Source organism: Amphiprion ocellaris, chromosome 8, assembly GCF_022539595.1.
Source record: "Amphiprion ocellaris isolate individual 3 ecotype Okinawa chromosome 8, ASM2253959v1, whole genome shotgun sequence".
NCBI lineage: Eukaryota > Metazoa > Chordata > Actinopteri > Pomacentridae > Amphiprion > Amphiprion ocellaris.
Genome location: NC_072773.1, coordinates 17,923,744 through 17,949,587, shown reverse-complemented (window position 1 = coordinate 17,949,587; position 25,844 = coordinate 17,923,744). Strand labels below are relative to the sequence as shown.

At 40.9% G+C, this 25,844-nt stretch overlaps 2 protein-coding genes across 3 annotated transcripts in view; one reads left to right on the top strand and one right to left on the bottom strand.

Moving 5' to 3' along the window:
• The window catches only part of snx21 (sorting nexin family member 21), a 64,578-nt gene that overhangs the window by 21,945 nt on the left and 16,789 nt on the right, over window positions 1-25,844 (top strand). The gene's annotated exons all lie outside the window — the stretch shown is intronic.
• LOC111562410 (uncharacterized) lies at window positions 348-25,844 on the bottom strand. 2 transcript variants are annotated; one of them, XM_023260914.3, is made up of 7 exons: window positions 25,120-25,844; window positions 14,661-14,893; window positions 12,256-12,442; window positions 11,415-11,510; window positions 10,458-10,965; window positions 8,515-9,475; window positions 348-6,157 (listed from the first exon to the last, which is right to left on the bottom strand). In XM_023260914.3, exons 1-6 carry the CDS (start codon window positions 25,144-25,146, stop codon window positions 8,526-8,528), a joined length of 2,001 nt encoding a protein of 666 aa, XP_023116682.1. In that variant the 5' UTR covers window positions 25,147-25,844; the 3' UTR covers window positions 348-6,157; window positions 8,515-8,525. The 2 variants fall into 2 exon arrangements, with proteins under 2 accessions (XP_023116682.1, XP_035799715.1); XM_035943822.2 differs by having other exon boundaries at window positions 348-9,475.

Genomic DNA, 25,844 nt, shown 5'->3' with positions numbered 1-25,844 from the left:
TAGATAGCACAGATGTTAAAACTGATGGAATTTGGAGGTCAGGTACCCTGAATACAGCACTAGACTGCATACAAAAATGGACACCATGACACTGCCACAGATATGATGCCAAAATGTCATAGAAACAGGCGCTGATGATGTCATTTTCAACCACAGTCTGCACAATAGTGACCGTGTGTTGGGAATGTCCCAATGGCAAGATAGTAATACCCATTTCAACCATATTTTGTCTTCCCTTTTGTATGGCGAGAGGAAGTGGTGAAGCATCACACTAGGGAGTAAAGATCAGTCCCACAGCTGTTCAAATGCAATGCTTATTTTCCACAGAAAACCACAATCACAACACGTATATTTAAATCTGCACAGTTTACTGACATTTCTTTACACAAGTTCTGGGTGATGAGTTCCATCAGAAATCTTTCCCACAGCCGCTCAGGGCCGACAGTTTCACAGACATCAGAGTTCAGATTTTCAGTTACATTTGTGAGGTCACAGGGTTTATGGAAACACAAACTGGAATAGAAAAATCCATACTGTAAGGTCAGACCAGTCCCGTCTCATCACACTCATAAACTCCCCTGCTGACGTCACACAGACTCGACCTGAGCACGAAGCGGTTCAGAGTCGGCCAGCAGTTTGGCACATAAACCTCTGATTATTGCACACAGCCCTGACAGGAAATCACAAGAGTCACAAATGAAAATTCAGGACCAGTTTCACACAACCTGAAGAACATGAAGCTTCTGTTACTTTCTAACAATAATCCTAATAAAAGTAAAGTTAGTTACTGAGAGCTTCTTCTCAGGTCAACTCTGTAAATGAATTATGGAACATTTTGGGAAATGTGCTCATTTACTCCTCTTATCACACCTGTAAACTCTATAATAGTCACATTGTAGACCGTCCTTTTAATACATACTAGCCTGTTGCTGAAACTATTTCTTGTTTAGCAGTGACTGTGTATCTGGCGGACTGAGAAGTATAACCACTAGGGGGCAGATTAGGGCCTGATCATTTCTAGCCAGAAACAAAATATCTTCCTTGTAAACTTCTGCTTTTGCACAATGTAAGCACTCTAGGAAGTTACAGTAAAACCTGTACCATGTACGATAGACTGTACATAAAAGATGGTCGTAGCCACCACTGATGTCACCCATTGGTTTGTAGACACTTTGTTTTGGAATTTTGCTCATCATCATCTCTGTTTCTGTAACTTGACAAGATGGGCAAGTTATGGTACTTATGCACACCTATGTGGTATGGTGTACACAAGGTAGCCACACTCTAAAGAATTCTATACTTTACCTTCTACTTTGCACTAAATGGGACCATACACTGCAAAATGAACACCACGCTGTATAACAGGAGACTTGAAACTAGCAACTAAGACCATAAACTCATGAGGAAAATGTTCATTGACTGAGGTAATAAATCAAATGAGAATTAGGGTCATTTCCTCATAGACTTCTATATAATTCTATTTGTGACTAGAGGAGTTGCCCCCTGTTGGCTGTTATAAAGAATGCAGGTTTAAGGCACTTTTCAGACCTGAAGGCTACGTGCATCTTTAAAGTACAGTCTATGGCAGCAACAGGTAAATGGTTTGTGAGCAGGACAACTCACAACTGCTTCTTTCTGCTCTCCCTGGTTGTATCCTGAATGGCATCTTGTGGATGTGTAGGATTAATTTGTTAGCATGTGCACAAGCTACTTCTCCAAAAATTGCAGGCCACATAGAGGCAGCCATGAAGCGTATTAGTTCATAGAATATAGGCGGTGTAGGAGGAGTTACAAGAGCCACCTTTGGACAGAGACAGTCTACCTACTGTTGTTAAGCGAAACTATCTACATCTAAAGAATCTTATAAGATAGGAGAATGAGCGCATTTCCCTAAATGCTGAACAAGTGTTAAGGGAAAATAAATTAATAAAAAAATAACATAATGTACAAGTTGGCAACATCTCAAGAAAGTTTGATTATTTTTATAATATTATTTCCCTTTTTGGAATTCTCTTTGGTGTGGAAGATCTGGCCTCAGAGGTTCTGGCAAACCAGCATGGACAGATGAAACTAGCTAAGATGCATAGTTAGCTAGCTGCATGCTTCACAGATTGATTTTTTAAAATGTATTTATTATGACCTGTAACCGGAACAAACACGACCAGTTATTTGGCTCTGGTTTAGCTTAGCAAAATTAGATATTTGTACAGTATACGACAGAAGTGAGCACACCACTTAAATGTTGAATGTTTCCAAATTTCATCACCACTCAATAATTGCATTATTTCTAAGTACAACAGTAGAGTATTTACTCTAATGAACAATCAAAATTAAATACTTTAGAAAGACTACATTGAAAATACAGGCTCCAAATTAAAAACTCAATGTATCTGTGATCATTGAAGCAAAACTGTGTACAATCAGCCTAACTGCATTAACATGGTTATGAAATGACCCATGAACAGCAGAACATTCTCAGTTTGGGACCTATTGGTTGTGTCTACATGTCTGCATCATGGCTCCACATGGGAAAAAAAACTTGACAGAGTAACTGAACAATCTGATTGTGAGATGTAACACAGGTGGAAAAGGCTATAAGAAGATCACTGACAAATTAAAAATAAGTGGAAACACATTTGCAGCAGTAATCAGGCAGACAATGTGAAGGACAGTGCATAATGTCAGCCTCTATGGATGGCATCCAAGATTTTGAAAAAAAAAAAGCTTGTTTGCTCTTTGGCAAAAAACCACAAGATTAAAATTTGTTTAAAGACAAATCTGATGAATATTCCTTGCACATTCTTTGATGAGACCATGATAAATTTGTTCTGCTCAGACGGGACCCAGTATGTTTGGCACAAACCTGGTCAGGACTACCACAGTGAATGCATAGTCCTGACAGTGAAGCACAGAGGTGGGGGGGGGTGATATATGGGCCTGCGTGAGTGCATAAGGTGTGAGGGACATGACATTTATAGATGACTCCATAAATGCTCGTGTACATACTAAAACACAGGATGACAAGATGAATCCCAGTCTGAAGAACCTAGGCAGTAGTGTAATATTCCATCCTGATAACAATCTAAAGCATGCTGCCAAAATTACAGTTTCTAAAGAACAATAAACTTGGGCAAGTATGCCACCAGTAGAGCACAATTCCTCCGGCAAAGAGCAGTTGAAAAAAAATTCCTCCAAAGAATGGCAAAGCGTCAGGAATGATGGCAGGAATGAGTTTGTATCTAAAATAAAGGTGGACATCTACAGTATTGAAAAAAATAAAAGATTTTCATCACAGTATTGAAAGGTGTGCTGATTTTTGTTGCACTGAGTTCTAGCTTTGGGGTCAGTATTTTTAAGACAGTTAGTTTTTTTTTTTACATCAGAACAAATATCTCGCTGTTCAGCACAAATAATGCAGTTAGGAGGTGATACAGCTTTAATCATTCGACATTTTAGTGATTCTGCACAGGATTGTACTCACTTCTGTTTAATACTGCACCTGAAGAGCATCTCTTCCTCTGAGATGTGTTTGTAAAAAGAAAAGCTTACACTGTGAAAAGATACAGGATGATGACGTTTGCAATTATGACACTTTAAGCAATCCTGGAAATGCTTGTTCTGTGCTAATCAGGAGTTAGCATGCTAGGTTTAGACTGCAGTAGTAGTGTATGCTAACAGTTGATTGTACAATAACATCTATGCACACACACAAGCATAGCAGGATGTTGGTGAAAAGCAGAAATAATCTACTCAAGGCAAAAAATAAAGGATAAAGTATATCAAAACTACTATGATTATAAAATATACTATAGATTGTCCACAAACCAAAGTTACACGATATCTTTGGCTAATCACTACTGACGGGTTAGTATCAAACTTTCTCTTCCTTGCATGACCACAAAGACACACGTGCACACACGCGCACACACGCGCACACACGCACACACACACATGGTTTAGAAAAAGAAATCCTCATTTGACTCCAACTATGAAAACCATCCTCAGGATTTCAATTCCTCCAAACTCTTCTGGCAAAATATGAAAATAAACATACATTTTCTCCTATTTAACAAAATTGCATTGAACAGTTATTTCATTATGTGACACATTATTACATCATGACATTAAACCCTGATTAACGTTTCTCTGATTATACCGACCACCTGCTTCTCTCAAAGGTGCCTGTAATCGTAGTGGCTCGCAGCAGCCCTTGTGATAAAAAGATAAAAGAAACATGGATATTTGTCATCAATGTGATCCATAGTATTGACACTGATGCTCTCTGATTTGAAAAACAACCTGAATGTCACCACTGAAGATCTGACAATCTGGATAAAAATGTCATTTATAGATTAAAAAGTGCCATCGTTTGGTTAAACTTGCTGCTGACATCTCATTTTATAACTAACATTGTGTAATGATACGCACCAAGTGTCATTTATGTTCAGTGGCCACATTTTGTCAGATTTCCATGTTGTATTTTCACAAACAAAAAAAAATTGTTTGCATCCTTGTTGAGAGTTATATGAAAAAAGTAAAAACCACTGTCATGTCTGTATATTAAATGAGATGGTTAGCTTAGCTAAGACTGGAAACTGGAAAACAGCTAGATTAGTTTTTCCAGCACATAAGATGTAGTTTTTTTCAGTTTTTGTACGAGATGTTAATTAGTGACCCTTTGTCGTAATGTCTTCACGTTTGGACAACAGCAGGCAAGCACTTTCCTCGGTAACATTCTTTATGCTAAGCTAAGCCTAAATACCTCTCAGCAATAAAGAGAATAAGTGGATATTTGCCAAACCATTTCTTTGAAGCACAATATGAACAATGTACATGTTGTACAATAAAGTGATCTCTGATTTATTGTTGTGGCATCAAAGGCCAGTCTTTATTTGCTAATAGACCTTCAATGTTTAGCCAGTTAATTGACTATTTGATTGAATGAAAATTTTGATAAACAAATGATCATTTTAAGATTTTTTCAAGTAACAATTTGCTGATTCCAGCTACTCAAGCATCAGGATTTGTTGATCTTCTGTGTCTCATTTAAAGATTATTATATGAATATTTTAGCAACTGTTGCCGGTCAAAGCATGCACTTTGAAGATGCCATTCTGACTTTTCTGGGATATTATTTTTATTGTATTATCAATAAGAAAATAACCTGCTGATAACTACCTGGATGTTGCCATTCATTCAGGGGTCCTGTTGTTGCATTGCGTCTGAAAGCCCCACTTTATTTTTTTCATGATCAATTGCTCTAAAATGTAAAAGAAACTGCAAAAAAAATTCACACAATTTTCCAATACCCAGGATGCCATCTTTAAAATGCATGTTTGAACCAACCAACAGTCCTGAAACCAAAATATTCAGAAGAAAAAACAGCAAATCTTCACATCTGATAGGGGAAAGTTTGTTTATACTTTAAAAATCCTTAAAATGATTGTTTAATTTTTGAAGAGTGAGCGATTAAGTTTCATTCAATCAAGTGATCAATCAGTAGATGAACTCTTGCAGCTCTAGAACCAAATGAAAATATTGCTGTATAGAAACTCAGCTGCAGACAGTGCTGAATGGAGACTTGTGAGACCTCTCCATAGGGCCTGGTTTGTTTACACTCCAAGTCTGTGTGAGTGTACAGAGATTAAAACTGAAAACCACTGAGGAGAAACCAGCGAATGTGTTGGATTTGCAGACTGTTTGATCATAAAGGTGCAGAAAACCCCAGATAAGCGACAACGAGCAGAGCTTTATAATGTCATAGACTGGACATTTGATGGCACAGAGACAAAGGCAGTTGACCAGAAGAGGAGATGGAGACACTTTTCCACAAAGGCATCACAACCACTGGTGTGACATTTGATGCCAGTCACAGGCGGTCTGGTGTGTGAAGAATCTGACCGCTCCATCCAGTTATAGAATCTGTTACAGTCTGGAGCTCATGCAGCACTTTTAAGTCCTTTTATTCATACAAACCCACAGGAAGTCACCTTGAAAGCAGGATGTCGCTGGATTAGAGACTTTTTTTGAGACAGCAGTGTTGGTTTACACTCAGCTCAGGTTGAATCCGTTCCTCTAGGGTTGGTAAGATTGTCACGCTTTCCTGCAGATAGCTTCTTTCCTTCTGAGCCCCAGATTCATTTGAGGAGCTCTGACTCTTCAGCAAAAAAAAAAAAAAAATTAGACCTTCCTCTCAGACAGTAAAATTCACAGCTGAGATCCAGATTCACTAAGATTGAGGTACGAGTCCAATTTAGTCTATTTTTGCATTTTATGTTCAGCTCAGATCTTTCTTTCTGATTACCTGCTTGGTCTGTGTGGTGCAAATTTATTCATCTTGGACTGCATACAGAGCAACGTGGAGGGACGCTAGTATTGCTAAACCCACTGAGAGTCTACATCTATTTTTGTTTTGCTTTGTATAGAGACTAAGTTTGACTTACTTTGGCTACATCCAAACAAATGTGTTACACCTGCTAAATGTAGCAGAAGGTATGACTTTTGGAAATGCTGCCGCTCCATTTTAGTTGAAAATATCTAGAAGTGTGTTTTTGTGTGGACAGGCAGAATTACAGACTTTCGGTAACTATGATGCAGAGACCCATCTTCACTTTCTGATTGGGTCTAATCAGTCGCTATTTGTTACTTCCTAATTCGTCCCGCTTCTATCCCATGACCATTTCTCTGAAGAGAACAGTTTAACCTCGTCATTGATCCAATCACTTAAAGAAATCTCTGGTTTCTGGTCATGCCCCATTACTGTTGTTCCTCTGATATATTTTCTACAACTAAGCAAACAACCCTCTGCCTCTTGTTTGCAATGGCATGTGCATGCTCAGTTTATGTGAATGGCTAAGTGACATCTGTTTTCAGGTGTGTTAGCATTAGGGCTGGACCCGAATATCCAAATATTCGGTCGTTGTGATGGTATCCAAATATTAATTTTGACATCCGAATACTCGGATCTTAACACCCCCACACCCCCGCTGTATCGCGTGAACCTACCAACCCTGATGTCACGCTTCACTTCGCCCGTGTTAGTAAACAGAAAACAAAAGCCGAAGACAGGGATATCCATGCTAATGCTATGCTACTGCTGTTGCACTCCAATGATGAACACTGTGAGAAGCAAGATAAAAGTTCTCGAAAATGCGCTTCACTCGGCGCTTCGGAAGCCACAGCATAAGTAGTCTATATTTTCCTGCCACTAAAAAAAAAAAAGAAAAGATGAATGAATCTTGGAAGACTCATCTCCATTATTTGAAAAGTACCACCAGCGACTGTCTGACCAATGAGGATTTGGTCGGTTGAGAGTATGTCGACCAACCAATCAACCAGTCAGCCTGGACATAATTGACCTACAATGAGACTACCTGATTAAATTAATTAGGTTAGATAACTATAGTGGTTAGCAAATTAGTCATAAAACAGAAGTCCTGCTAGAAAGTAAGATAATTAGCTTGGGAGCTCATGCTTTTTTACATCTTATTGGCTGCTGCCATTACCAGTGTCCTTTTTGTAAATAGCATTTATGTCCAACTAGGGAAATGCATGTTTTAGTAAGTGCTTGCCAACCTGTACATCTCACATTGGCAAAGTTATTTTGCTTGAAGTGATCAAACACTGAAATAGATAGAATGCTATATTAAACAAAACACTAAAGTATTGCTCCAGTACTGTCACTGTTAATAGTGTTTTTAGGAAACCATTTGCCTTCTAGATAGTACAAGGTCCTTTGAAGGAACGCAACAAGCATTTTTGTCTTTGATTTGTTTAGTTGGTGTGTATTGATTGAAACAGTTGGAATCTGCTGTAGTGAATGAGAAGCAGCAGCTCAAGAGGACTGATAGTGGCCATCTTGAATTGACCAGTGACATCCTTTTGAATCACCACCTTCCTTCCCACATGACATGACCAGTGCTTGAATGCTTTTCATATCATGTTTGTTTCATGACATCTGTAAAGTGCAGTTTGGAGGTTTGATGTACATTGATGTCAGAAGTCTCTAATTACAGCATGAGATTAGATAACTATAGCCATGAAACCACTTAAAGCTGGAACTATAGCATCTGTTGTCTTTAAGAGATATTTGATCTACTACAATATTCACCTGCAGTTGTCTTGCTAAATGTTGCAGATTGGTTCCATGATCATGCAATTTCAACTGTATAACTGAGAGATGCATGGCCATAATTGGTGTCAGTCTCATCTTTCTTAGTTGGTCGTTTTAGTATTGCAGTCCACTGTTTTCACCACACAAACATTTAATGAATCTGGACCTGAGTGATAAGTCAGCTTTCCCCTGCAGGAACCAGGGGCAAATGGTTACAGTAATGGAAACAACCCTGTAACTGGCCTTTTAAGGCCTTTCTGTTTCCATTGCGATGTAGGATTTTGCAACTTCAACCACTATGTTAACACCAAAACAATGAGATTGGAACACGTACAAAGGTTCAGGTCACCCTAAAAGTTCCTGCAGTGCAAAGCGGCATATAGATTGGAGGTTTCAGTCACCTGTATTCCCATCAGACAGTAGTAACCGATAGCAGAGGGCTGGGACAGAGCTGACTGTCACTCTCCACTCGTGTTCCATGAGTCAGCAGCTCCTCCACCGTCGTCCAATCATCGAGCAGCTTGCTGTTCCTCAGTCGGTTCTGCTTCATGTGGCTCAACTCCAGCACTGTCTGAGATGACAGTGACCCCTGAATTCCCCCGATTGGGTCCTCCCCTCCTCCTCGCCTCTCTCGGTGTTGCCGTGACAACGCCAGGTGACGCCTCCTCTCCGTCCGGCTCCAGTATCGCCCGGCCCATCGACCATCCTCCCCTTCCTCCTCCCCTTCTCTCCCCCCATCTCTTCGCACCTCCTCATCCGTCGTAACTTCACTGCGCTCCCTGGCCAGTCGGTAAGCTCGGGCTCTGAGGAGCTGATTCCTAACCGACTTCTGATTCGACAGTCTGGAGCGTGGTGATGGTGGTGAACGAGAGCTATGCTGCGGGGCTCCAAGCGTACTGTAGCGGGGACCACAGGAACCTTTAGATTTGCTGGTGTGATTCCCGAGAGTCTGAAAGCCACGCCAGTCTGACGCTCCACTGGAGCCAGATCCAGGACTCTTAGAGAGGGAGTCCTCCTCCCGACTTCGACTTGATCTCTGGTTGCTTCTCAGTGTGTTTTGATGATTGGTCAGACTGGTTCTGTCTATGCTGAGTTGAGCAGTGGGGTGACAGTTACTGGGGTAACTGGCCCTGCTCCTTGGCCCCAGTGTGTTACTGCTGTTACCTGTTTGGTTGTTCTGGAGAGAGTTTCTCAGAGTGTTTGGATCCGTCATGTTGGGGTGACTCGCCCTGCGACGCCGCTGTCCTTCACTCAGATCTGTTATGGTCCGACTCCTTCCTGGAGCCTCTGTTGTCCCACTTCCTCCCTGCTGCTGCTGTTCCAGCCACAGCGCCCTCCGCTGGCAAGGCTCAGTGCGACAACCTACAGGCAGAAAGACATTATCAGGATTTAAAATCTGTTTTCCGAGTTTTCTCTCAGGAAAGGGGTTCTGAAGGTTGTACATCCGAAAATTTCAGTTTTGTGTTGCAGTGTGTTGGTGGAAAAATGCTGAACCTGATGGTGGCAGTAACGCAGCATTTCATTGTTTTCTTGAACTAAACCTGAAATGGGAACGCATCATATTTTCATATAATTTTCAAACAACCTTGAGGTGACCTTTTGAAATGTAGCAAATAATTTCAAAAACACATGCAAATGAGTCTTGTTTCCAGTAACTATTTTGAAGCAAAAAAAAATAGACTAAAGTCGTCATAAGGCGGCGGTATAGGCCATGTTACTGATGGCTATAGAAAACGTAGAGGAAGCCAGAAACATACCCAGTTGTTTGGCAACTGTTTAAAAAATCATATAGATAAAGAAAAAATGTTCATCTCCCTTTAAGCAAAGTAACAAAAATCACCTCAAGGAGTAGGAAACAAAATCATGAATTTTCTTTTTTCAGATTTGTGCTCAAAAATAGTATTCATAATATGGTTAATGGCATAAACACTGCATTGCTGACTTTACACACATAAAAGCAATTGTTGTGTAATGAAGCAATAACTAAATGAAACTGTTGTAATCTACTTGCAATAAACAATGCCTTTCAGATGGCAGCAAGTGGCACAGGAACTGCACTTGTATACTACTGTATTTATTTTTTGCTGAATTTCTGTAGCTTGCTTTCTCATGTGGTATTTTATTTTTGGACAGGGGAAATTTACAGAAACACAAAAACGTATTCTAAAATGGTAGGAAGTATAAAAAGATAATACCTAAAAATCTACCCATTAATGTCTACTTCAAATGTCAAGACTGGTAACTGGACTATATTGAATAAAAGTCTATTCTCGCTGACTTTCTCGAGAATCTAGCGTCAGTGGCCTTGAATAGATGGTTTATTCTTTTATAGAGTTTTACTCACCGATGGAGGGTGAGGGAGGTGAACAGTGACGAGGTAAAGTTGGACTCCTCTCAGCTCTGTGGAAGTGAACTGTTGTGGTCGTGCTGTTGCCCACAGTGCAGCGGGATGCCTGCGGCCTTCCTGGGTGGGTCATCGGAGTAGTCTCAGGGATGGACTCCAAATCCCAGCGTCCTCTCTGCTCTCGAGGGGAGTGGCCTGAGCGGAGGTGGTGAGCCTGTCGGTGAGCATGGTTGCCATGAATTTTGTGCAGCCTCCGGTGTTCCCCGGTGCTGACACTGTGGAAGCCCGAGTCACTGGGTTCAGAGGAGATCAGGGACTCAGAGGAAGAGGAGGAGCCTTGGGAGGAAGCGGTGTGGCCTGGGAGTGATGACATGGCATCTGTCTCAGCTTCGGAGAATGGCACCCTGTGGTGTGGACTGTCAGGGCCACAGCCTAACCCACTGTCGAGCTCGCTGAGGGGAAGATAGCCAAGATGACGATCTGACCTCCAGGAAGGACGATAGTCAGACTAAAGAGAAAGGAAAGATAAAAAATAGGGAGATTTTGAAGGGTAGAAAGAGGGCACATGAGGAAAACACTAGGCAGCTTTCCGCTGTAGGAACTTGGTACAGGTGTAAAGTGACGTAAATGTTTACAGGAACAGCCTAATAATTGGCCACTTCAGTCTTTCTGTTTCCATTATAAAATCTGACAGCTTATTACGGCTGTAACTCCAGTCAGGTAAGCATGTAGGAAATACAATAATGAAGCTTTCTTATGGTATGTTAGCCTGTATGACTAATTTTATGTTGTCCTGCTATTGGATGCAGACATCAATAGTGCAGAAACAAAATGCTGCCTGTTCTTCTCTCTAAGTTTCACCAATCAGTGTCAAACCCCACACAGCAGTTTTTCAGAGCAGCCCTTAAATGGACCACAAGTTTCCCCAGTGGAAAATATCGTACTTAAACCAACTACCTGTCTTGGGAAATTCTTAGGCGCCACCTCTTCTGCACTGTAGCAGCCAATCAGACAGCTCTCTGAGTTTGGCTGGTATGGCAGCATTTCTGGACCCTACAAAAGAAACAAAGATCAGACGAGAAAGAGTGTAAATCAGTTACTTTTGCACTGTGTAGATGTCCAGCCATCTATTCATTCACCATCCATTCATCCATCCGCATCTTTAGCTTATCCAGTCGATTTTGGTGGCAGCAAACTAAACAGGACATTTTAGACAACTCTCTCTGAGGCAACAATTTCCAGTTCCTCCTGGGGAATCTTGAGGCGTTCCAAGCCCAGATGGGGTGTTTGTTTTACCTTGGGGTCTTCTCCCAGTTTCCGAGAAAACCTCCAAAGTAAAACATCCAGGAGCCATCCAAATCAGATGCCCAGACCGACTCAGCTGGCTCCTTTCCACATAAAGGAGTTGCGACTCCATTCTGAGCTCCATCCGGAGGTCAGAGTTCCTAGCTCCTAGCCTATCTCGAAGGCTGAATCTAGCAACTCTATGGAAGAAACTTATTTCAGCTGCATGTATCCGCAATCCCATTCTGTCAGTCACTACCCAGAGCTCATGACCATAGGTCTGGAGTGGAACAAATACTAAGTGGTAAATCGAGAGCTTTTTTTTCTGGATCAGCTTTACTTTCACCCCTAAGGTACAGTCCAACATCTGCCTGTCCGGCTCACACTCCATGTTCTTGCCATTCGTGAATAAGACCCCAAGGTACTTAAATTCCTTCATTTGCTGCAAGAAGTCACCCACTAACCCACAGAATAATAATAGCAGAGGAGAATCATCAAGAGTAAAATAACTCACCTGGTAGTCCAGCCTGTCCAGGTGGTCTAGGCTATAGGAGACGCTGGGCAGGTAGTTGTTACCTGGGTGCTGCTCATCCGATGGTCTGGGCAGGTAGCCATTGGGTGGATAGACATCAGGGGACATCATCATGTGGCTATTGGCAGGGTATAGGTCAGGTGACACAGTCATGTGACCATAGTAAGGCCTGTGTAGTGGAAGAGATCATGTTTTATAAGAAAGTGTTGTCAAAAATCACCTTGATTTGTTTATCATGCATAAATGGAAAATGGTATGATTAACCCATGGTTGTACAAATGTAAATTCTGTTATGAATATTTGTAGTCTTTGTCACATGCATAATCATACCATGGAGTGCACTGATAGCTGACTCAGCAGAAAAAAATACTTCCACTCACAAAAATTTGTGAGCCTCACTACAACATGATGCTGACCTTGCATACCGAGCTTCACCCCAAACCCTTAAGAAAAAAAATTCCATATTGTCTCTTAGAAAACACTGGTCCTCAGTTTCACATATAGTACAGTAGAAATCTTCTTTTGGTAGTTGGTCCATCAAAATCCTAAGTCTCTTCTCCCATTTCAAAAATCTTACCCTGATCCTGGACTTTTACCGTATTTGAAAGTGACAGTTTTTAGCAAACTTTTACTCTTTCCATTGCAGTCCTAAGATTATACCCTTGTCCCAACATTTTGCCTCTTCCTAAACCATATAAGACTCAGTCAGCTATACACAAACTCTGACTATAGTCCCGTCTAAATTTACAAAAAATACAAGTCTTTATCCAGTTTGTTAACCTCTGTCTTAACTTCCAGTCAGTCTTCCAACATTTGATGTCATTTTGAAAATTTTTCCCTGATTCCAAACTCAAATTTATACCATTAAATCCACACTTTGCACCGTTACCAAACATCTACTCCTGTTTGAACTTATTCATTTGACAATTTTATCAAAATTTTATTTGCTGATCTCAGTCCTACCCTGTATTCTATTCCTTAAGTTTTACCACAGGTAGTCTGAATCTTTTACCCAAGTTTTCTTTTTCCACTTACAAGCCTTTATTTGTTATCCTCTGATTTACCAGGTCAGAAGACTTTTGCCCTGGACTTGTAAGCTACTCCAAAACATTATTTTTTTAATCTCAGCCTTTTAGCCCTTTTCTGTATTTCTACCCTGATACTACCTCGCTACAAACCACAGTACAATAAACCATTTTGTGGAGGTAGAATCTATTTCCACTCTTTTATACATCTGTCAGCTGGTAAACAATTTACAAGCCTGGTTTATCCCAGTGCTGAACTCCATTCTTCAGTCTCCAGCCTTTTCAAAGCTTCATCTTAATCTAAAGCCCCTTTCAGACATCCTCTCCTTTTCATCAGTCTGACAGCATCAGATGAATGTGTTGACTTCATGCCTGAATGAACACCTTGGTGAGGCAATTTTACTCTTACTCTTTTCGATCAGAACAAGGGAAAGGTTTTATCCACATTTCAGCACCAGTATTGGTCCAATAACATCACACAGGCCAATGATGGATCTAATCCAGGGTTTGACGATGAGGATGACCTGACGTGGAGTTTCCAGCTGTTTGTAGGAGTCTTTCCTCTGAGTTTATTAAATAGCTGCAGGATCCATATGAGCATCTCCAAAGTTGCAGTCATAACACTAACCCTACACACGTGGAACATAAGAAGTAACTTCATTAATTATTTATCCAATTACTTTTTCCTGATATGGAGACAGGATTGACCAGGATGTAATGGTAAATCACAGTGTACTTCATGCAGAGTCACACCTGTACGCAAGTCACTTGTTGCCTAACAGCTATCACACCTCCATCACAGGTTCACATCAAGTTATTTTTTTATTATGAAAATTTTCCTGCTTTGTAGTCTCACACCAGAATATTTGCAGCAGTAACATCATTGTACGTGTGGATACTTCCCATAGTAACATATAATTATAATAATGACAGTGCTTTTTATTCTACCATAGGTTGGTGTAGTTAGATAAATTTTTAAAGTTAAACTTACCAGTGTTATGGAATCATAAATTCACAAGGTTCTTTGTTATTTGGACAATTTCATAAGTTGCTGTTAGTTTTGATTAAGTCTTGTTTATTAGTACACTACTGTGTGTTGTACATCACTGGATGTTCTGTCCAGTCTGTATGACAAATACGGTACCTTGGCTCATTCTGTCACTGTCTTGGGTATGTCTGAATGAAGCCATGAGGAACACCTGAAGTGACTTAAATCTGAATGGCAGAATGATCAAATGAATGAAACAGCAACATAACAAATCACATGTCTGAAGTGGGCTTTAGACTGGATCTGCCTTGGTGCACCAGAGTTGGGTGTCATCAGCTGACTGTAACACAACTCTTTGCCCCAGCGGTACCTACCCTGCTCCATAGCCGTCTCCTTGCCCTTCCTCGCCCTCCATCAGTCCCATGGCTCTCAGGGCCTCCCAGTGTCTTTCTGTCGGGACGCTGCACTCGATCGCGCAGTGGGACCGTCGCCTCCTGTGACCCCGCCCCCTTTTCCCCTCCACCTGCATAGTGATTGGTTGGCCATACTCGTCCACAAAGTGCAGCTCCTCCCGGTGCCGGTGATGAGAAGGTTCGTGAGTCTTAGCCTGTGAAAAGGGTACAGGAAAAGCTGAGGTAATGCTTTTCTGCAGTTTCAAAAGCACATGCAACACTGAAGTAGTTTGTAGGTGTGTTTTTACTGAAGCCATTTGGCTCCATCTGTGAGCCTTTATTTTCATGTATCCTCAAAGATTTAGCTTTTAAGAAAGGTCAGTAACAGGAGGATTTAAAGATCTGAGGTGCTCAATATTATCTCCCTTCTGCTGTGAGACTTTGCAGTATTTTCTGCAGTATTGATAAAGGATAGAAGCAGGATGAGTGCACAGTGGAAAAGTGGGAGTTTGGCCTCCAACACAAGGTCAGTCTGTTCTTTTGATCTAACTTTTTTGGCGTGCCTGACTACAATTGTGTTACATAATGTGGCATATGATTCACTCTGTCTTTATATAAAAAGATAAAAATTGAGCCTCTTTGCATAATACCAGGAGAGAAGAGCATGTAGGTTTCTGTTCCAGCTGATTTCAGTGATTATTTCCTCTCATCATTATTTCCTCTGGCTGAAGGTGTGTTAATTAGTGAGAACAGCTGCTGTAGCATTGAGTTGGAATCTATGACAAGAGTGCTGATGTGTTTACTGTGAATAAACACATGAATGAGTATTCATGTGAACATATGTTTGACTTTTTGTCATAATTTTGACTTTTTAATCTCAAAATTCTGACTTTTGATCTCATTATTTTAATTTCATATCTCAAACATGTTAATTCACAGAATAAAATATAGTTTTTAATCTCATCTATTTGGCCTTTAGTCATAATTTTTACATTTTATTTAAAAATTTTGAACGTAGTGCTAATTACATACTAGACAAACTGGGAGGGACAACTTTGTAGCTCTGAGTAGAAGCGAAAAATGACTGTCTTGTAAATGAAAAGGAAATACATGTTTTTTGTGTGTTTGTTATGTATATCATTACACAGTATAAACACATTAAAAAAAGTCTACAGAATCAACTAAATCACCTAAAATTAGAAAAAGCCAAACATGTCATAGAGTGAAAGGCAGCAAGATCTGCCTTTATGTGCTTGTTAAATCTGATGTAGTTGCCATTTCTGGGTCCAAACACTCTTTCAGATCCCAAAAACAAACAAGTTGTGAGGCACAGTTAAGCCATTTTCCACTGCAAGAACTGCTGTTCAGGGCCGTTCTGGTTGACAAAACAGTACCTAATCAAGGGCATATCTGTGTCCCAGAAAGTTACCCATTACAAAAACATGTCTCAAGGAAGTGTGTTAATTCCAGATCACATGACCTGCTCCACATGATGTCATTTCCTCATTAAGAAAAGACTGGCCAGACTCCAAGGCTTTCTTTATTATAGTTATTTAATATAAAATAGTGTGTGAGTCAAATGTGGAATTATCGCATGTCAACTACAATATCTTTATAAATAACTTTCAATTTCAATTTGACTCAATTGTATGTATAATATTTTAGAAGAATCTTTCTGTAAAAATGCCATGTGGTGTTTAGTTATAGGCGGCCATATTGATTTTTGGCCTGAAAACAGCAAAAATGTCAACTATGATACATGTTCCAAAAAGTAACAATAATGGTACAAGTTTACATTGCAAATGTATTTTAAAGGTGAAGAACATATGGTATTCATTATATAAATGTATATAACTAATTTAAAAATTATGGCTAATACCCTGTGATACTTGGAAAATCCAACAAAACCCAACAAAGCCAAGGATTCTCACTGAGCAGCACATTGGCAACAGTGGATCATCTCTCACATTAAGCCAGAGAGCTGAGACAAAAAGGGACGTAAAGTTAAAAATGTGAGCATGTCACCATTCTGTCATCTGGGAATAAGAAAGGACAGCTCGCGCCCTGAAGGACAGCCAGTCATTAGGGCTGCTGAGTCCAAGTGATGACAGAACTACAGTGTAATGGTGGAGGCTTGTGTTATAACATCACATGTGAAAGTTGAGATGCGTCCAAGTTAAAGAGACGCAGCACGATGTAGGTCAGGATCCAGGCCTCCGGAACCCCCCGGACCAGCACTGGAGTCTCTCAGTGCAAGTCCCGGGGCCACCACACATGCAGTCTGACACACACAACAATGCAAACGGGCACACAAGCACAGACACACGCAGGCTCATACATGTGGAAACTGGCTTCACACATGCAGCAACATGCACACAGTGACACACAGAGCAGTCGGAGAGTGATGTGCTGTACCCTGGAGAAGTGTGTTGCGCTCCACTGCACTTTGACAGTAACACGGACTGATCTCTCTCTCTCCCCCCTCTTCATCCAGCCGACGCTCTCTCGCGCTTGTTTGTGATGCTTTTGACTCAATTTTCAGCGAGTCTCAAAGTGCAAAACTCTGCAGAATGCGACACTCCTCAGTCTCAGCACAAAATCACGTTAAACGGGCAAAAAGGAAATTAAAAAAAAAAAAAAAAAACTGCAGCCGAATACTGGATTTCAGTTGCTGCAATTCAAAATATTGAATTCCGCTTTAAAAAATAGACTTCTGACTCTGGATCTGTATTCACTGTTTTAAAATACTGCACAGTAAGCAAATTTAGATTGTGCATGAAGATTGAAAGCGACACAGAAGGCCCTAGACATTTTCTTTTCGTCTGTCACATTTTTACCCACTGTGGGCTCATTTTTCACTGCATATAAAGTCCTGCTCCTCTATTGAAACAGTACAAGTTGTTAAACTATTTACAATCTTTTCAACTTTTTTTACAACCTCGACAAACCCTGCTTTTTTCACACTACTTCATGTGAACTCTAGAAAGATGTTTCAACATGCAGTTCAGGTCAAAACCCAGAATTTTTTTAGTTTTTTTTATGGTACAAAGGTTTTATTTTTGGCATTTTTTTGCAAAATAATGTGTAGAATAAAGCAGTTTTGCTGAAATGTCACAATTTTAAGCTTGGATTTAGTGAAATTTTCTGACAGAACAGCATATCACAGATGAGTAGTTCTAGTAACGTCGCAAAGTTGAAAGTCTGACAATTTTTTCTTTCTTTTGTAAATTTTTAACTCATCAACAGGTTTTAGGTTACAGGGGCTTGAATACTGTACCAACAGTTGTGGTGGTGGTGACTCTGGTTCAGGTTAACAGGCTGAATCCTCAGTTCAGAAACCTGGTTCTGCTTTCTTTCACACATACAAAACTTCTCTTTGGAACAGTGATAGTTTGCATTCTGTTTGCCACAAGCTGTTGACTGATATATGCATTTTAATCTGACCTCACTTCATGTTATGAACAATAACTTTATGCACCAGTAACTATTTTTAATAGTGTTTCTAAAAGTTTGTAAATGCCCCAGTTTTATAGACAGTCGTCATGTGACCAAATCAGAATTGTTTCTGTGGCATTATAATATTATCGAGCTCCACTCAGATTTTTAGAAGACTGGTTTGGTAGGCCATTTTGCTGCATAAATAACTTTATGTAATGTTCACACCATGAAAAAATAATCTTCAGGTTGGTTTGAAAGGGTTAGAGAATATCTTGTCGAACCTAAAATGAAGGACATACTGAACTGAATAGGTTCTTTCATTAATACATCTTCTTTAAGTAAGAGATCTTTAGTTGAAGTGGTGTGTTGTTTTTTTTTTTTTTATATAATATTCAGGCTGACAGATCTAGAAATATTCAGGAGGAAAATAGACTCTGAGCTGTGTGATTTGTGCGAAGTGGAAAGTGAGTCACATTTCCTTTTGTGTTATACAAAGAGTGTCAGTTTTTTTATGAAATGATTGGAACAAACCGAAGTATTCTGCTGTGGAAATGGCTGCTTTATCCTCTGATTTCTGCTGGCTATAATTATTAATCCATGTTTGGTGAGTGATTTGAATGAATGAATTTTGCTGTTTGAAAATCTGAGCAGGTTGTGCAGACTGATCTTAGCTGCGTTCACCAACTGAGATTCTCCACTCCTGAATATGTAAAATGTACTGTACAACAACCACAGGCAGCAGAGCCGTTCGCCCTGCATGCACCACCACCCATTTATGTCAAACTGTCCATCTCCATACAGTCACATGAAGCGTCCTGCTCTGCTGCCTCACATTCTGCCGTCCTCACATCAGACACTAATCATCTAAGTGTGGTTGTCCGCTCTCTTTCTCGTTGCAGCGCTGCCAGCACAAACATTTACATGAAGCTTTAGCCACCATGAAATAAAATCCCTGTTGATCCTCCCTGAGACAAAACTTCAGTGTTCACCAGTTAAAGTACTTTATACTTGAACATCTAAAAGTGTTTTCTTTAGTTGAAGCATTTACTGTAGTTAACAGGTTGAATTATTGAGCATTAAACTGACGAATCAGGTGGGAATAGGCTCAAAGCTGCAGTCACGCTAGAGAAGAAGTAACGCATAAAGTTAGTGGAAGAGACTACAGATATACTGATCCAGTTGTAAATCACGTACATGCTGATGCTGGATTCAAACAGGAGTTTTTTAAAGTGGAAATTAAGTACAAATTAATGAAAAATTGCCAGATTATCAGTTCTTGTTCGTCAGCTCTAGCTAGTAATGGTCTGATAGATTGTTAGCTCACTCACAGATTATTTTGTTTTAGTCAATGACTTGCATCTAAAGTTACAGCTACAGAATTAATTTTTATTTATTTTTTTCTTAATTTTTATTAAACCAGGCATGTCACACTAAGATTAGCAACCTCGCTTTGAAGGGAAACCTGCAGGATGGCAGCGTTACAAGTTTCAGAAACGACAGCACAATATCAGTCACCCAAATTAACTAAAAATACGGTAAAATGGATAAAAATTCATCCAAGCATCCATTTTCTACCACTTATGTGGGTCTGAGGTTCAGGGGCATCATCTTAAGCAGAGCTGCCAAGGCCTCCATCTTACCCTCCACTTCCTCCAGCTCTTCAGGGGATACCTCCAAGCGAGGCACCTAATGAAATGCCAAATAACCTCAGCTGGCTCCTTTGAGCACAGCAGAAGCAGTGACAACACTCCAAACTCCGTATGTCCAAGCGACTGATCTCTAAGGCTGAACCCAGAATCTCATTTCGCCCCCTTTGTATCCCATTTCTTGCAATCACTACTAGAGTTCTGACCCTCACCATAAGTGAGGGTCAGAAGAGAGTTTTGCCATCTGGCTCAGCTCCCTCTTTCCCACAGCTATACAGTATAGCATCTGCATTAACCCTGATGTTGCACTATTCGATCTGTCCATCTCACACTTCATTTTAACGTCACTCCTGAGCAAGATTCCAAGACACATTAAGCTCCCTCGCCTGGGGCAGCAACTTACCCTCAACCCAGAGGGAGCAATTCACCAACTTTTGAGGTGCTGGTCCCAGCTGTTTCACACATGGCTGCAAACTGCATACTGAAGGTCATGATCTGACGAAGCAACAGAACCGTATCATCTGCAAAACCCAGACAAGCCACTCTGAGCTGGTCCACAACTTCATGGCCAGGACCGACTCAACATTGTCAGTTATTATCCATAAATGTTGTAACATAACAGGAGACAAATCTCATGTTTCTGAGGCTTTAAATGTTAAAAACTACCACTATTGTGTATCTGTGTAGCAAACAACCATCTGGAATCAGCCCCATAATGAAGTTGGTAGAGATGCAAATCAGCACCTCTTGTCAGAAGTTTGTGAATTGTGAGAATAGCCTTGAGTTGAGATGACAGGCTTTGTGTTCAGATTCCACCTTAAAAGACGGTCATGCAATCTTTTGGTCAGATCACCCACCTTTAGCTGAGACTAGTTTATTGGGTGTATCTGGAAGATGCTCTGTATGAAACAGTGTCATCAGCATAACAATGAAGAGGTTGCTTGTGCAGCGATGTAATTATTATTAGTTCAGAATCTTGAGGAATTAAAACAGCTGTTTTTTCTTGAGTAAAACTGAAAGGAAATTGCGTTACTCTCTGTATGAATTGTTCTCCACTCAGTAAATTCAGCATCCATCCATCCATCCATTATCTATACACCGCTTAATCCTCACTAGGGTCGCGGGGGGGGCTGGAGCCTATCCCAGCTGACTCGGGCGAAGGCAGGGGACACCCTGGACAGGTCGCCAGTCTGTCGCAGGGCTACATATATGGACAAACAAATACTCACACATTCACACCTACGGGCAATTTAGAGTCATCAATTAACCTCAGCATATTTTTGGACTGTGGGAGGAAGCCGGAGTACCCGGAGAAAACCCACGCATGCACAGGGAGAACATGCAAACTCCATGCAGAAAGATCCCGGGAAAGCCGGGACGCGAACCAGGGATCTTCTCGCTGCAAGGCGAAAGTGCTAACCACTACGCCACTGTGCAGCCCTAAATTCAGCATACGTGAGCAAAATATTATAGTTTGGCTCTGCAGCTACAGCAAATCTCTATTTATGAGACTGTTTGTGGATATTTATTGCTGCAGTCTGGTTTTTGTTTTATTTTTTTGCATTAGTGCATTCAGCCTTACTCATGTGTCCAGTTGAAGCCCATCATCATCAGTTTCTCTCAGCCAGTGCCTATTTGTTTTCGCCTCTCTCCTCTATGTTGTGTGTAGATTGATATATGTACTGACTGCCTGTGAACATGCAGCAATTCATGTCTCGTGTGTTTATGCAGAGATCGGGTCACCTCAGCAGCCATCACATCCAGTTATGACCTCCCATCTCTGTCGCTGCCTGTTTCCACTCAGAGAGCCACTGTTCTCCTGCAGTGTGTGTGTGTGTGTGTGTGTGTGTGTGTGTGTGTGTGTGTGTGTGTGTGTGTGCGCGCGCGCACGCACGCTCCATGCAGTCATCTGATAAGGTGTGTGTTTACAGTGCATCAGAGATGAAACCACCTCAGATGTGGGAGATAATCGTATGTTCCAGAGATGAACACGTGCCAGAAAACATTCATCTTGTCACGGATTGTTCGGCTCTGCACCACTAAAAAGCACGTCCAAGTCGAGCCTTTTGCTCGTCGAGGCGTTTAGCCAGGAGACACTGAATGAAAACGTTGCTAAGCTAAAGACTCGCCACTGACAGCAATTACTGAGATGTGGCTTCGCACTGCAACAAGCAGAGAGAAGCACGGAGGAGCACTCAGTAATCGACACAAACAAACACTTTCCAAGAAAAACTTCCAATGATGGATGCATCTGTAGAAGTGAAGCTGGAGCACTTTCCTGTTCAGGCTTTGTGCAGATACAATAATGGAGCTTTAAAACAACAGCCTTCTTTCTTTTCCCCTACACACACACACACACACACACACACACACACACACAGACACACACACACACACACACACACACACACACACACACACACACACACACACACACACAAGTCTTGCTTGCAGGTTTTCATTGCAGAATCAGATACGTAGACAAATATGCCTGAGTTCAGTGAAATGTTTATTAGAACCACATAGGGGTGAATACATCGACCTATATTTTTAACAAAAGCGCTGCAAAAGTGCCTGCTCTAGATGAACAACAAACTAAACTGTCAAATATAAGAATATACGTGTGTGTGTGTGCGTGTGTGCGTGTCTGTGTGTGTCTGTGTCTGTCTGTGTGTGTCTGTGTGTGTCTGTGTCTATATGTGCATATATTATGTGTTTGTAATGTGCAGTGTGTTTTAAAAATGTTTGTGCAAAATTCAGATGTGAAAATATATTACATGACTCATCAAAGCCCCTGATTATTTACTATTAACCCTCTGAATCCTAAAATCTGCTGGTGAGGTTGAAAGATGTGATTTTAAAAATCACCAAAATGACACAAACAGACAAAACGGGGGAAAAATCATCCAACTTTTTACTTTCTTCTGGTCAATAAATTACTTACCTGTGACATGTGGAAAAAATATCAAACCTAGGCTTACAATTGTGATGTGTCATCAAAATCAGTCTTTCTACATGTCTAATTTTAAGTAAACAAAAATAAGCCATTTGCACTGGAGTTGGTAAAAAAAAAAAAAAAAAAAAGCTTCTGCGCTACTCGGTGAAGAGAGGAGATGGCTTTGCAGACTGACAGGAATATACAACACTCTAGAGCAATAAGATAAAGAAGAATGGCAAACAGTATACAAATGAGCAAGTCAGCTAGTTGTTGGTAGAAACATTCAACATGGTCAAATATCTTTCTAGAGTTGCTGTCCAGAGTAGTTTGGAAAACAGAGTTAGGAGAGGTTTTCAAAAATGTGCACTGTGAAATATCTGTAAAATAACTAGTATATGGAGGTCCCATTTTATTTTCCATTAGTAGTTGCACCTGTGGACATTAAAAAATATTTTATATGCTGATTCCATTTTTCAAAGAAATTATGCTTTTTTTTCTTTTTTAAGCTTTATGGTATTATAACTGCACAAAATACATTTTTGTGTTTCTTCTAGCCATGGTTGTTCATTTTCCATAGAGAGGGATAGGTAGGACTTAATGTTGCAATGAAAAATTAGCCCACAGTGAGTAAAATGTGACAGGAGCAAAAAACAGAAACTGCTTTGAGTTCAAAGGGTTTTCAATCCAATCCGTAATATTTTTCCCCAAGTTCAAATTCTCTTAAAAAACACATGAAACACATGAAATTTAGCAACATGTAACACTGACGAGCAAAACGTTTGGCAACATGAAGTGGGCAGGTACTGAGCTAAATTCGTGTCAACAAAACTGAGGCGACTACCAAGGAGGAAGAAGGAATATAATACACTGTCAGTGAATTCACAAACACAAGGAAACCTCATCCATGTCTTTTGGTTCTTCCCACTTCAACCACAAAAATGGAAGAGCAGCTCATCACTGTGATCTCTAACAGCCCAAGTTGTACAACTGCATTCATGACTCATAGTTTGCAATGCTAGGGATTCGCTTAGTGATGCTACGGACTAGCTTCCTACCTTGCACATTATAAACAGTGTATATTTAAATGTTCTTAATGTTCCTCAGGATTACTTAAAATGCTTCTGGTGAACCTGGGGATGCCGTGCAAAGACTATTGATGCTATGGCCTAGTTGTGAAATGCTAGTGACCAGCCTAAGGATGCAACAGACTTTGCGTTAGCCTCAGAAGGATAGGGATGATAGTTGCTAGACTAGGAATGTTAGTGACTAGTCAAGTATTGCTAGTTGCTACCCTGGGAATGCTACAGACTAGTCTAGAGATAATAGGTGCCAGCCAATGGATGCTCATGGCTAGTCAAGGAATGATAGTGACTATCCTATGTGTGCGACAGACTAGCCTAGCTACACTGGTTGCCAGCCATGTTGTTAACCAGTGGATACTAATGACTAGTCAAAAATGGTTGCTCCAAACTAGCCTAGGGATGATAGGTGCTCGCCTTTGGATGTTCATGATTGGTTAAGGTATCCCTTGTAATTAGACTTTTAAATCTATAGACTACCCTCGCAATGCTTGTTGCTGGCCTAGAGATGATACAGACTAGCCTTGTGATGCTAGTTGCTAGACCAGAAATGCTACTGAACCAACTTGTACCCTAAATGGAGACAGTGGTTCAACAACTTGCTGTAACACTATTAAAACTTTGCAATGCGAAAAAACTAAAGTAGAAGGCAATTGAGTCTGGTAAGAAAGTGGTTAGGAAGGTTTAGTCGACCCAGCAGAACATTAGTTCAGACAAAAATCACAGACCTGATTTCTCATCCAATTGTCAGAAGGAATGAAACAGGAATATATATGGCCAAAGTTCAACAGTGCGATCCCAACTTTAAGAAGACTGAGAGGATGTGTGTGCCACCTGTAGAGATTGAAATTAGAAGACTGGAAGCTGCTGCCAACGTAGCTGCTACAAAGCCCTCCATTAAAGGTCTGAATACTTTCATTTTTTCAGCTTTTGATCTTTCAAAATAGGTTTTCACTTTTCCGTTTTGAATTATCTAGTGATAACTGGCCGGGAAAATGCGAAAAAAATTTGAATCTGCAGCACAATACAGTGAAGAGTTCTGACCTCTGCATACAGCTTTTATCTTTTGCTGCTTTTCTTTCTGCTTCTTCGACCTCTCTGCACACACACACACAGATAATAGCCTTTAGCCTTCAGTCATCAGAGCCTTTCCCTCTGCCATTGTCTGGGTTCACTGGTACTATCTGGGTTACAGACTGAGTGTGTATGTGTGTGTGTCGGCATGTCTACAGCGATCTAGCAGGGAGCAGCTCATCACAGCAACTATCACATCTCATATGTCCATCCTCCTCTTTTTCCTCACTCCACAAACACACCTGCATCACCAGAGGCTTACTCACCTTGGTTCGAGTGAGACGACAACCCATTCTGCCTTTTCCTTTCACAAGTCGGGAGAGAAAGATGGAGAAGAGTGAAGGTTGGGAAGAAGGAAAATAGGTGAGAAAGAGGGGTGGAGAGATTAAACGAAAGAAACTGCAGAGGAGAGGAAGGAAAACAAAGGTTTAAAAGAAGGAGGAAAAGAGAGTGAGAGAATAGAGTTTGTTGAGGCTCGTCTGTCCACCAGCCCACATCTCCAAACTCTGATAACCCAGTTAATCAGCTGTCATCCTGCATTGCCGAGGAAACTACAGCTCCCATGATGCTCAGGTGTAAACAGCAGCAGCAGCAGTAGTCGCTGGGCTGCAGGTCCATCGCATTAAACCCGTCTCTCTTCGAAATCAGAAAACAACGCAGACGAGTGAATTGCAGCAGCACAGACAGGGGCGAGCGAGGCAGACCAGCCACTGAGAGAAAAAGAGAGAGAGCGAGAGGAAGGTGTGAGGAGCAGAGCCGTCCTCATCTGGCAGTTTCTTCTTCTTTCGTTATCCTCCTGTTTCTCTCTCTCTCTCTCTCTCTCTCTCTGCATCTCAGCTTCTGCCGGCCAATCACAGAGCCTGGATGCAGGAGGAGAGGAGGCGGATGCTCTGATTGGCCACTGAAGCATCCATTCAGGGTTTTTCTCTCCTTCACCACTCTTTTCCTTACCCCATCTGTCTCAAAATGCCTTTCTCCCCCCTGCACTTTA